At 44.0% G+C, this 13,614-nt stretch overlaps 1 protein-coding gene across 1 annotated transcript in view; it reads right to left on the bottom strand.

The window, feature by feature from the left end:
* Positions 1-9,363, bottom strand: part of LOC117354637 (zinc finger protein 850-like) — a 35,445-nt gene extending 26,082 nt beyond the window's left edge. Inside the window, exons 1-2 of the mRNA XM_033932464.1 lie at positions 9,148-9,363; positions 8,932-9,058 (exon numbers count right to left, since the gene is read on the bottom strand). Of these exons, the coding sequence (XP_033788355.1) occupies positions 8,932-9,058; positions 9,148-9,171 (151 nt within the window). The 5' untranslated portion in view covers positions 9,172-9,363. The remainder of the gene's footprint in view (positions 1-8,931; positions 9,059-9,147) is intronic.
* Positions 9,364-13,614: the final 4,251 nt, after the last annotated feature.

Below are 13,614 nucleotides of genomic sequence, written 5' to 3' on the forward strand. Positions count from 1 at the left end.
CATATCTTATCTTGTGCTTCACTCCTCTACAGTAGTGGATATAAATTGGAATAATTTTTGTGAATTTTTAATATATTCCTCTTGCTATTTTTTGAATATTTAGTAGGGTCTCAGTGTCATGACTAGAACAGAACCCAATTTGATAGGGATAAAGGATAGAATTAACATAACACTGGACTTCTAGACCGCATAACCAAGAAAAGGCGAAAGAGTTGGCATTTGTGAAATATAAAAAACCCCAAGAAGAGGAGATCAGAAAGGACTACAGGGTGAAACTGAAAGAAGCCAAGAGAAAGATACATCTGGCGAAAGCACAGACAGAAGAACAAATGGCTAAAAATGTAAAAAAGGGAGACAAAAATTTTTGCAGATATATTAGTGAAAGGAGGAAGATGAAAAATGGAATTGCTAGGCTAAAAGATGCTGGGAACCAATATGTGGAAAGTGATGAGGAGAAAACAAATGTTCTAAACAAATACTTCTGTTCTGTGTTCACAGAAGAAAATCCTGGAGAAGGACCGAGATTGTCTGGCAAAGTTACACGAGAAAATGAAGTAGATTCTGCGCCGTTCACGGAGGAGGGTGTTTATGTGCAACTTGAAAACTGAAGGTGGACAAAGCGATGGGACCAGATGGAATCCATCCCAGGATACTAAGGGAGCTCAGAGAGGTTCTGGCGAGTCCTATTAAAGACTTGTTCAACAAATCTCTGGAGACGGGAGAGCGGATGTGGTCCCTATTCATAAAAGTGGTCACAGGGATGAAGCAGGAAACTACAGGTCGGTAAGCCTCACTTTAGTTGTTGGTAAAATAATGGAAGTTTTGCTGAAAGAAAGGATAGTGTACTTCCTTGAATCTAATGGGTTACAGGATCCGAGGCAACATGGCTTTACAAAAGGTAAAGCGTGCCAAATGAACCTGATTGAATTTTTGATTGGGTGACCAGAGAGCTGGATCGAGGACATATGCTAGATGTAATTTACTTGGATTTCAGCAAAGCCTTTGATACAGTTCCTCATAGGAGGCTGTTGAACAAACTTGAAGGGCTGAAGTTAGGACCCAAAGTGGTGAACTTGGTCAGAAACTGGCTGTCAGACAGACGCCAGAGGGTGGTGGTTAATGGAAGTCGCTCGAAGGAAGGAAAGGTGAGTAGTAGTGTCCCTCAGGGTTCAGTGCTGGGGCCAATCCTGTTCAATATGTTTGTGAGTGACATTGCTGAAGGGTTAGAAGGAAAAGTGTGCCTTTTTGCAGATGATACCAAGATTTGTAACAGAGTAGACACCGAAGAGAGAGTGGAGAATATGAAAAAGGATCTACAAAAGTTAGAGGAATGGTCTAATGCCTGGCAACTAAAATTCAATGCAAAGAAATGCAGAGTAATGCATTTGGGGATTAAAAATAGGAAGGAACCGTATATGCTGGGCGGAGAGAAGCTGATATGAACGGACAGGGAGAGTACTTTAGCTAGGAATGGCAGAGAGGATATACATCTGTAATTGTCAACAGAATTGGGATCCAGGGAGGGCTTCTTAAGAAGAGGTCTCACAGCTGCTCAATTTAGACCACTGGGGACATTCCCAGTTACTGATTATATCAACAAAGAAAGGGACAAATAGGGCTTTCAGAGATTGTATTATTGTGGGAGAGTGGATATCAATGATGCATCGGGAATTGTTGCCTCATGAGAAAATATAGACAATATGGACTAGACTAGAGCCTCGTATTTTTGCCAATAACAATTTTTAGATAGGTGTGAAAACCATTGGAATCTCTTCCGCCCAAAATTATTTAGCAAATATCAGTGCTAAAGCCCTCTCCCTTTTTTGGAACCTTCTAGACACCGACAAATAGAAGCCTGAAGGGGCTGAACTAACTAGGTATTCTTCTTCCCCATATTTTAACCAGGTTTCCATTTGGGCTAAAATTTGAATGCCTAAATCCATAAGTAGCTCCTGGACTTATTCAGTTTTAGTTTTCAGGTACAGCACTTTAACAATGCTAGGCTTACAGACTCTTCCCTCATTCTCAAATCAGAGTTAATAACATTATTGGACACCTTTAAATTACTTAAGGAGACTTGCTGATTCTGAATTAACCGTGCCAGATGGTAACCCCAGAAAACAGAATCACAGAACATGTTGGGGGTCATTGGGCAGAAATACAAATTGAGAAATAAAAGATGAAAAATCACTCCTATACCTGCCCGAAATAGAAATCCGATGTTTGAGATTCCGTGTGCAAAATGGTGCTTGTCCCAAGAAGCGCACCCAAGGAGTATGCTGCTTGGGTTTACGCCTTCAGCACGTGAGTGACAGTCAGCTTTGCCCCAGTTATTGGCATAAAAGCTGCTACATCTTCTTTTTTTTAAATTGTATTTTATTGAATTTTTGAACAATGACATGTATAAGCCAAAATAACAGTGAATAAGTCATTAAGAACTACCCAACGAGTTCACAATGCCTAACCCACCCAGTCACTCCCCTCCCCACTTACCCAACCAAGTCCCAAACCAACTAATATATTCCAGTGTGTCACAAATCAAAGAAATCACGCATTTAACAAATGACTGTGCGCCCTAAGCGTCAAAGTTAGCCAAAAAGGCTCCCAACGAGAGCAAAATGGCCGCCCAGGTGTCGTGTCCAGATAAGACAATAATAACCGTTCTATAGAAGCCTGCGCAAGCGTAGGAGAATCAGAAGAAATCCGGCAGTGCAATATCACCTTCTTTCCCAGCAAAACAGCATGTTCCAAGAAGCTCCGAAAGCCTTTTGGAGAAGATCTTGGAAGGGACTCCATAGTAAATAACAATGCTGGTCCAAGCTCAAAAGTATAGTGCCACATGGCCACAATTTGTTGATGTACTTGTTTCCAAAAGTCTTGCACCCATATACAAGTCCAAAACTGATGGCCAAGAGTTCCCGGAGAATAATGACACTTAAGACATTGATCCGATGCACACATCTTAGCCTTGTATAGAAAAGATGAAGATCTATACAAGCGCAGTAAGAACTTATAATTTGTTTCAATCAAAAGTACCTTGGAGGTCAAGTGTGCCGCTCTATGGAGTCCTCTTTTGATCATCTGTTCTGTAACCTCACAGGGCAAATCCAAGGATCATTTGGTTGCAAGAGTAGCATACTGCAATTCACCCAAACACTCCTGAAGATGACGATGATGGAACCATAAGAACATAAGCAATGCCTCTGCTGGGTCAGACCCGAGGTCCATCGTGCCCAGCAGTCCGCTCATGTGGTGACCCAACAGGTCCAGGACCTGTGCAGTAATCCTCTATCTATACCCCTCTATCCCCTTTTCCAGCAGGAAATTGTCCAATCCTTTCTTGAACCCCAGTACCGTACTCTGCCCTATTACGCTCTATTACGCTCTCTGGAAGCGTATTCCAGGTGTCCACCACACGTTGGGTAAAGAAGAACTTCCTAGCATTCGTTTTGAATCTGTCCCCTTTCAACTTTTCTGAATGCCCTCTTGTTCTTTTATTATTCGAAAGTTTGAAGAATCTGTCCCTCTATACTCTTTCTATGCCCTTCATGATCTTGTAAGTCTCTATCATATCCCCTCTAAGTCTCCTCTTCTCCAGGGAAAAGAGACCCAGTTTCTCCAATCTCTCAGCGTATGAAAGGTTTTCCATCCCCTTTATCAGACGTGTTGCTCTCCTCTGAACCCTCTCGAGTAACGCCATGGCTTTCTTAAGGTACGGCGACCAATATTGGACGCAGTACTCCAGATGTGGATGCACCATCGCCTGATACAATGGCAGGATAACTTCTTTCATTCTGGTTGTAATACCCTTCTTGATTATGCCTAGCATTCTGTTTGCCTTCTTAGCGGTCGCTGCGCACTGTGCCGTCGGCTTTATAGTCATGTCCACCATTACCCCCAAGTCCCTTTCTTGGGTATTCTCATTTAATAACATTCCTCCCATCGTATAGTTGTACCTCGGGTTTCTTTTTCCCACGTGTAATACTTTACATTTCTCAACGTTGAACTTCATCTGCCATCTTGTCACCCATTCCCCTAGTTTGTTCAAGTCCCTTTACAATTCTTAGGAGTCCTCTTTAGTCCGAGCTCCACTAAATAGTTTGGTGTCGTCTGCAAATTTTATTATTTCGCACTTCGTCCCTGTTTCTAGATCATTTATGAATATATTAAATAGCAGTGGCCGGAGCACCGAGCCCTGCGGGACCCCACTCGTGACCCTCCTCCAGTCTGAGTAGTGGCTCTTCACTCCTACCCTCTGTTTCCTAACCGCCAACCAATTTCTGATCCATCTATGTACGTTTCCTTCCACCCCATGGTTCTTCAGTTTCCAGAGTAGGCATTCATGGGGCACCTTGTCAAAGGCTTTTTGGAAATCTAGATATATGATGTCTATGGGGTCTCCTTTGTCCATCCATTTGTTAATTCCTTCGAAGAAGTGCAATAAGTTCGTTAGGCACAATCTCCCCTTGCAGAAACCATGTTGGCTGGTTATCAGAAGTTTGTTTCTTCAAAATGTTCATCGATGTTTTCTTTTATCAGTGCTTCCGCCATTTTCCCCGGAACCAAGGTCAGACTCACCGGTCTGTAGTTTCCCGGGTCACCTTTTGATCCCTTTTTAAAGAGGGGCGTAACGTTGGCTATCTTCCAGTCCTCCGGGATCATGCTTGTTTTCAGGGATAGATTGCAAATTTGCTGCAGTAGTTCTGCTATCTTCTCCATTAATTCCTTCAGAACCCTTGGATGGATTCCGTCCAGACCCAAGGATTTGTCAGTTTTTAGTTTTTCTATCTGCCTGCGTATCTTCAAGGCTCACTTCCATGGATGTTAATTTTTCTGCTTGATTTCTATTGAAGAATTGCTCAGGTTCCGGTATGTTGGATGTGAATACAGATGAAAAGAACATGTTAAGTCTTTCTGCCACTTCTTTCTCCTCCTTCACCACTCCCTTCCTGTCTCCGTCGTCCAGCAGTCCCACCTCCTCCCTAGCCGGTTGCTTCCCTTTAACATATCTAAAGAATGGTTTGAAATTTCATGCTTCCCTGGATAGCCTCTCTTCATACTCTCTTTTGGCTTTTCGAACCACTCGGTGACATTCTATTTGATACTTCCTGTGCTCTTTCCAATGTTATCTATGCTGACTAACACAGAGCCTCAGACAGGGATTCCATAAGCCTGTCCATTAAACAGTCCAGAGGCAAAGAACGACGGTAGTAGGACAACTGTGCATAAACCAGCCAGTGTGGTCCCAGATAAGATCTTCTATCGATTTTAAAGAACCATTACACTGAACAACTTGGAAGACGTACTGAGTATTAGTATCTCTACATACAGAAGAAGGTGGTGGAATTCCTGTGAGAAAGTCTATGTTGCCCTGTAAGGGCAAAAACAATGTCACAGTTGAGGGAATGTGAAGTTGCCTACATAAGGTCCTCCACAAACACCGCAGAGGAAGCAGAAAAAGATCCCTTGCTGAGGTGAGCTTAGAAGGCAGGCATTTAGTATGGAGCAAGTAGCTGAAATGAAAAGGTGCACAAAGATACAATTCTGAGGTGGTTGCTGAGAAATTGCTAGTGCCCCGAAACCAATCGTTGAGGTGTCTCATTTGGCAGGCCTGGGACAACAACTTGAGACTACAATCCCAATCCACCCCTGTCCTTTGGTCTCATCAAAGCTGACAATGGTAGCCTGGCTTTCTTCCCATGCCACAGGAAGTGTCATAAATATTTACCAATGTCTTTCTCGTGTTTAGCAGATAATAATACAGGGAGCATTTGAAATACATAGAGCCACTGGGGCATCAAGACCATATTATACAATGCTATCTTCCCCATTAAAGAGAGTGGATAGACCTTCCAATTCTGCCATTTCTGTTTACTAGTTAACAAAAGGGGTCCCACATTCAAAGAATATAATTGTGTAAGATCGGGGAAAATACGTATACCCAAATAGGTCAGATACTCTTTAGCCCAGGTCAATGGAAAATCACCCCGCCAATTGTCTGGTATTTCCAGAGATAATGGTAGAACCATAGATTTTTGTTTATTTAACAACATACCAGAGTACATACTAAATTCATCCAACAATTCCAATGCTCTTGCTTGCAACCTTATCTTCTTTTTAAATGTTGATGCCAGCAGACTGGTTTCACTCTAGTTAGGAAGCCCATCTTTCCGCCCTATGTTCCCCCTTCCCCAGAATGTTTCCCAGTTCCTAACAAATCTAAAACCTTTCTCTCTGTACCATTGCCTCATCCATACATTGATGAGACTCTGGAGCTCTGCCTGCCCCTAGATTTGACCTTTCTAAATCTAAATTTGGCTTCCAGAATCTCCCTTCCCACATTTTTCTATTACTGGTACCCACATATTCCATGACAGCAGGCTCCTTCCTAGCACCATCTAAAATCCAATCTAGGCGACGTGTGAGGTACACCTTCTTCATACCAGGCATACGGAGATTTATTCAGAACTAGGTATGGACCGAGATTAAGATGACTTTGCATCTGTCACCCCACTTGAGCTATTAGTTCCAGGAGATGTAGGTGACTAGGTTATAAGAGAAAACAGAAAATTAGAGGTCCTCTGGATGTTCAAATCCAAATTCTGAGGATTTTTATTGATTTGATTTTAAGCTTGTAAGCTCACTCAGAAATGTTTGTATTTTTTTTGTTAATTTACTATTCGGCTGAATACAAATAATAAAAAATATTATTTGGTTGAATACTGAATATGAAAAAGAGTATCACGCTTTAACATAAATTATAAAAGAAGCACTCTTAGTCTAGCCCAGGGGTCGGCAATTCCAGTCCTCCAGAGCCACAGGCAGGTCAGGTTTTCAGGATCTCCACAATAAATATGCATGAGATAGATTTGCATGTCAAGGAGGCAGTGCGTGCAAATCCATCTCATACATATCTAACCCAGTGTATCTCAAACTGTGTGCCTCCTGAGATTTCAGGTGTGCCGCGGTACACCGGGGAGAAGAGGCGCCGGTGCCAACTGACTGCCCACAGGACGTGCCTCTCGTGGACGCCAGAACCTATCCCTCTCTCTGGCAGCTCAGGGCCCGCCTGGAGGGCCTTCACCCACACTGGACATCAACATCATGATATCAAACATGTGCGTGGTGTCTTCACGGCGATATCCACGCACTTCCAGGTGCCTCGAGCCACAGCCACTACCTTTAGTGTGCTGCGGCTCGAGAAAATTTGCGGGACACTGGTCTAGCCCTTCATTCTTAAAAACTTAAATGCCTTACTGGGTCCAAATTTCTACTCCCCCCCCCTCCCGTCAGTGGACAGGTCCTGAGGGAGATCAACGCATCCATACACACCCTCTGAGCTCCATGAACCCCCCTCCCCTCTCACGTACACACACTGAGCAAAACTATATCTCCCTCATGTACACGCATCTCTCCTATAGCATCAATCCCACTGGATCACTCCCCCTCTAATAGATCCTCTCCAATACAAGAACTCCCATTAAGCACTCACCATGTGTTAACAACCACCCCTGAAGCGCAGAAGTCCCAAAATTCCCCCTCCATCAAGCCCCCACCCTTGATACATTCCCTGAACTTACTAGACCTTGGGGTCTAGGGGGTAGAAAGTTAGAAACGATGTCCATTCACTCCCATTTTGATGAGTCCAGCTCTCAAAATTGCCACTGAGGCCTCTAGTGGTAATACAGGCAGTCCCCGGGTTAAGAACGAGTTACGTTTTGTTCTTAACCTGGATTTGTATGCAACTCAGAACTTGTAGATTTTAAGATTCTTGCTGCTTACCTCTACTCCCAGCTGACAAAAGGGCCAACTGTCCCTACCAGTGTTCCTGTCACTGGTACCCACATATTCCATGACAGCAGGCTCCTCCCTAGCACCCTCTAAAATCCAAACTAGATGTCGTGTGAGGTCCGCCATCTTCATACCAGGCACAGCATGAACAACCACACACTGTTCTTAATGTGGCCATGCATCATTCCTGAATCTGCTGCAGGAGAAGTGTAGAAAATACTGCTCAGTGAAATCAAATGAAGCCACAACCGCGTTAAGTTTGAGTCTTACTTAAGTCTGGTGTCTGTATTACAATATCACTACTAAGTCCAGAGCTCTTGGGGAAGACTGGATGGAAAATAAATAAATGAGTCACATGTCCATAGATGGGCATTTTCCTGCAGAACATTGTGCCCATATTTGGAAATCAGTCATATATCTAGTCATCTAATTTAATCTAATCCTTAGGTTTGTATACCGCGTCATCTCCACGTTCGTAGAGCTCGACGCGGTTTACATAGGAAGGAACTTCTTGGAACTCCTCTAACCCCAATTCTGCCAGATCCACCCAAAAACTGAAACTTTCCTGTCCCTCTCTAAAAGGCGTTTCATTTGTAGGAAAACTAGATTCTTCCCTCCCTTTCAGAATTACTCAGCTCTGGAACAACCTTACCTCCCCTCTTAGGAATCTGAGCTCCCTCCAACTCTTCCGTAAACATCTGAAAACCTGGTTATTCTCAAAAATGTAACTCCTCCTCCCTCTCTGGTTATTCTAGTCCTCTAAATTTTCTCTTCATTTTGCCTCTTCCCTCCACTGGAGTTCCTTTCTACCCTAACTCTTGTTAACCATGTTGAGCTTTACGAATGTAGAGATGATGAGGCATACAAACCTAAGGTTTAGATTTAAATTTAGAAGTGTGAAGAAAATTTAGAGGACTTGGGATGCCAAGATATAAGAGTTTCCTTGATTCCTAAGTTGGAGGGAGACTTACATTTTTTGAGAAAAGCCAGGTTTTCAAATCACTCTGAATCCAGCAGGAGATAAATTTATTTATTTGTTCATAACATTATTTTTGAGCATTTATATATTTGGGTTTTATGAGATTTTCCTCATTTGCTTTGTCTGGACACTGCTAAAAATCATGTCAAAGTATCCCTTACCCAATGAGATCAGGGTCTGATAATTCTCCTTCATCACCTCCCTGTAAAGCTCCTTCTGCTCTTCATCTAAATAAGCCCACTCCTCTTGAGAGAAAGAGACGGAGATATCCTCAAAGCTCAGCCGCATCTGAAACACAAACAATGGCGAGAATCTAGAAGTCCGAGGCAATGGGGTCAAGAGCACCTGGGCCAAAGGGCAACAAGATGGTCTCTTACCTGCCCAGAAGCTCCTGCAGGCATTTTCCTTTCTGGCCGCCGGGAAGGAGGGAGGGAGAGAAGGGCAGAAACGGAGACTTGGAGCTGGCGATCTCCGCAAACGAAAGGAACAAAGAAGAAAGAGCAAAACACGAGGTCTCGGGTTAGGCACAGGCTGATGACGTCCCAGACGGGAGGCGGAGCTTCACACAGTACCGAGAGACGCAATCTTTTAGTGTTGATTGGCGAGAATGGTCCCTCGGGCGGGGAGAGTTGCGCAAAGGGAACGCCCTCTAGCCCTGATTGGCGGAGGGCGGGCCGGCAAGAAGACATCTCGGCTCCTATTACTTCGAGGAGGGGGAGGAGCCATAAACAAATGTAGCTGGGCGGGAGAATGGCTGCAGGAAGTGGGTAGGAGTCTCCCCCAGCACTGCTTCTGGGGACCTGGGCAAGTCACTTTTTCCTCTGTTCCTCCAAGCAGATTAGGCAGATTGTGAATGAGCCACTGGGACAGAGAGGGACAAATGCTGGATGTAAAACCCTCTTAGACAATCTCCATGATAGCTCAGGTGTCCAAGTTTTGCCTCCTTTATTATTCAGTGCAGCCAATTTTGCGTTAGAAGGAAGGCTTCTGGGTCAACTGTGGCCAGTGTAGGAACTCTGCCCAAGGCCTTTTGAATACTGCAAATTCAGCTGCACTTAATAATGAAGGTGCTACTTGATCTTCTGGACCCAGATCAAGAGGGTAGACTCTCACAGGAGGGGGACGTAGGAGAGCAGGGCCAGGGAGCCCAGTGTACTTGGGTGCCAGGGGCCACTGAAGAATTAATCTTGCCCTGGCCACACCCCAAACACAGGACAGTCACCTTTAAACAAGCAGGTTCAGTTTACAGAAGTCTTAGATTAGAAGCAGAGAATGACTCAGTGACAAAATTCATCACTGTTCCAGTCCCCGCAGGAAACCATCCCTTGTTATTCTTTAATGTCTGTCTCAACCTCAGTCCTTCTATACCAGCATTTTTCAAAGCAAGGCTTCAGGGTCAGTGGCTGTGCCCATTCATAATCCTTATGTGAGCCAGGTATAGGATAATGAACCCATTGTGACATCGCTAAAAACATAAAAAATAGAAACAAGATGGCTCCGGGCAGACAGCAGATCTCCCTTGACTGCATATCCAGTCTGCATATTGGTCCCTCGGTGCCCCTCAACATGGAGTCCCCGTAGAGTAATAGCCATCGGGGACTCCATGTTGAGGGGCACCGAGGGACCCTTATGCAGACCGGATATGCAGTCGAGGGAAATCTGCTATCTGCCCGGAGCCAGAATACGAGATGTGACCGCCTGTCTTGATAGACTTCTCAGACCCCAGGACCACTTCCCCATGCTGCTCATCTACGTCGGAATGAATGACACTGCCAAGAACACCCTGGAGGACATAGCTAGAGACTTCGGAGCTCTGGGGGAGAGGCTGAAGCAGACAGGAGCACAGGTAGTATTCTCTTCAATTCTTCCTATTAGGGGCAGAGGAAGGGACAGGGACGAACGTATCTTGAAGACGAATGAGTGGCTACAACGATGGTGCCAGGAAATGAACTTCGGATTCCTGAATCACGGAGAGGCAATACAGGGACTCCAGGGACCAGACGGACTCCACCTGACCAACAGAGGTAAGAACGTCTTCGGACACCGAGTAGCCCGCCTACTTCGAAGGGCTTTAAACTAGGTAAGTCGGGGGTGGGTATTCACTTATACACTGGAGCAGTAAGTAACAATCCTGATGTGGCGAACCAAAACTCCGCTTCTAAGTCCGAGGTAAGTACCCTTACTGCTAAAGATTCGCTAGGAGACACTTTAACTCAGATGGGTGGCTCTCTACAGGAGTTTAGTAAACACAAAGAGTGGAGAGCTATGTATGTTAACGCACACAGCCTAGGGAATAAATTTCTAGAACTGGAAACAGAAATAGTTAATGCAGACCTAGACGTGGTAGCAATATCCGAAACATGGTTCACAGACTCTCATGGGTGGGATATAACTATACCAAGATACAACCTGCTTCGCCAAGACAGAGAGGGTAAGTTAGGAGGAGGGGTAGCACTTTACATCAAAGAGAACATCAAGACAACCAGGATCACGGATGTCAAGTACACTGGGGAATCCATCTGGGTAAACCTGGCCAGAGGCAGAGAAAAATGCCTGTACCTTGGTGTGGTATACAGGCCTCCAAGACAATCGGAGGACAAGGACGCAGAATTAATTGAAGACATTGAGAATATCACCTTACGGGGTGACGTTGTTCTGCTAGGGGACTTCAACATGCCTGATGTAGACTGGAACACACTCTCAGCGACAACTTGTGGTAGCAGGAGGATAGTAACGTCCATGAAGGGAGTACGGCTCAAACAAATGGTACTAGAGCCCACTAGGGCCCAGGCCATCCTGGACCTGGTACTTACGAACAGTGAAAGCGTCTCGGAGGTCTTGGTGGGAGAAACGCTAGCCACCAGTGACCATAACATGGTATGGTTCAACCTTAGGAAAGGCTTCCCTAGATCGCAAACAAAAACAAGGGTACTCAATTTCCGGGGCACTGACTTTGCACGCATGGGAGATTTCGTCCATCAGACGCTGCAGGTTCAAGAAGTAACTGATAATGTGGAAGCTATGTGGTCAACCTTGAAATCGACCCTTCATGAGGCAACTATCCGCTACATAAAATCGGTAAATAAACAACAAAGAAAAAAGAAACTCCAATGGTTCACTGATGAGGTCTCGTACCTTGTCAAGGAGAAGAGGGGAGCCATTTGCTTAGCATTCTGAGGACGCCGGAGGTCTGTTTCGCTGCCCCGAACTGCCAGCTGTAGCAGCAGCGCCCGCAGCCACATTGATCAGGCAATTCGGAAGACGGACCCCTGACGTCACTGGGTCCGTCCTCCTTGCCTTTCTTTTTGTATTTAAACTTGCCTGCTGCCGCGGTTGCGGCCGCAGGGCGTGCCCTAACGGGCAGGTCACGCCCCTTGGGAGCTCCTAGGAGCAACGTGGAGCTGTGGAGCAGGATATCAGGTTGTATAATGTTAATTGACTATGGGCAAAAGGAAAGTTAAACCAAAAAGTTCAACACATGTTGTTGTAGGTCCCATGGACAGACATTTGACTTTTTCCTTAGAGACTCTAGCACAAAACTTACCTGATTTGAACTCCCCCGTATCCGGAGCATCGTTGAGTCCTCTTGAAAGGACACCCCCCCCTTCATCCAATATCTGGTGTTATTGTGGGAATATAACACCGACTATTTCCACTGGTCCTGTGGTATCACCCACTCAAATAAGTAAATTGGTTTTTACTGAAATACCTAAACCACTTGAGTTTACAAGTGTAGTGGTTGAACAATCACAAGCAGTGGAAAAACAAGATATTACTCTTAAAGATTTATGGTTAGGTATTTCTAGAGTTGAAGGGTTTCTCAGAGAATCAATGAAACAAACATCTGATTACTCACAGTCTGTGGTTCAAAAATTTGTGAATGTGGATGCCAATTTAAATTGTCTGGAAACAAGATTAGGTGCGGTTGAAACTCAAAGTTAACACATTGAAATCTGTTTCACTATCTGCGATCAAGGACTCTACGTCGTTGCATTTAAAAATGGAAATGTTAGAAAATATGCATCGGGGAAAGAATCTCCGCTTGGTTAATTTCCCAGTGACTCACTTGTTATCACCAGAAATATTGTTAAGAAAATATTTCAAAGAAATACTGGGAGTACCCAATGCGGATACCTTTCCAATAAATAATTATCATATTCCCCAGAAGAAAAAGAAAACTGTACAGGATGTGGACCATCTGGTAACAGATGAAGTTAATTTGACAGAGTTTCTGGAAGACTCTCAGGATGTTATCCAGACTCGGTCCACAATGATACTAACACGTATGAGTGAGACAGATAAAATGTTGTTAATGAAACTTTATTTCAAAAATAGACTGACCAAGTTCTGTGGGGATTTGGTTAGTATTTTTCCTGATGTCTCAAGAGCCACGCAGTTTAGGAGAAAAGAATTTTTGAAATTGAGAACTAGAGTATTGGCACTTGAGGCATCTTTTTACTTAAAATTTCCTTGTAAATGTCTGGTTAAGTTACAAGACACTGAATTTGTTTTCTGGGACCCCATTCAGTTGCAACAATTCCTATCAGCTCGTGAACAGAAGTGAGATCTTTTCTTTGTATTTTTTTACCTTATCTTCTTTCGTTCTTTGATGAGAAATTTAGGTTGGAAGTCAGAGTCCTAAATTTAGTACAGAATGATTTGGGTTCATTTGAATTCAACCCATTTCTTTGTTTCCCTTTAAAATTAAGTTTGTTAAATAAGCAATATGTTTCCCCATTTAGAGGGCTTGTAAAGGATTGTTTTTGTATTGTTTGGTGTGTTGGAAATTTGTATTGAAATTCCTTTTTTTCTTTGATATCTTTTGATATTGTAAACATATTAAA

Source organism: Geotrypetes seraphini, chromosome 2 (genome assembly GCF_902459505.1).
Source record: "Geotrypetes seraphini chromosome 2, aGeoSer1.1, whole genome shotgun sequence".
Taxonomy (NCBI): domain Eukaryota; kingdom Metazoa; phylum Chordata; class Amphibia; order Gymnophiona; family Dermophiidae; genus Geotrypetes; species Geotrypetes seraphini.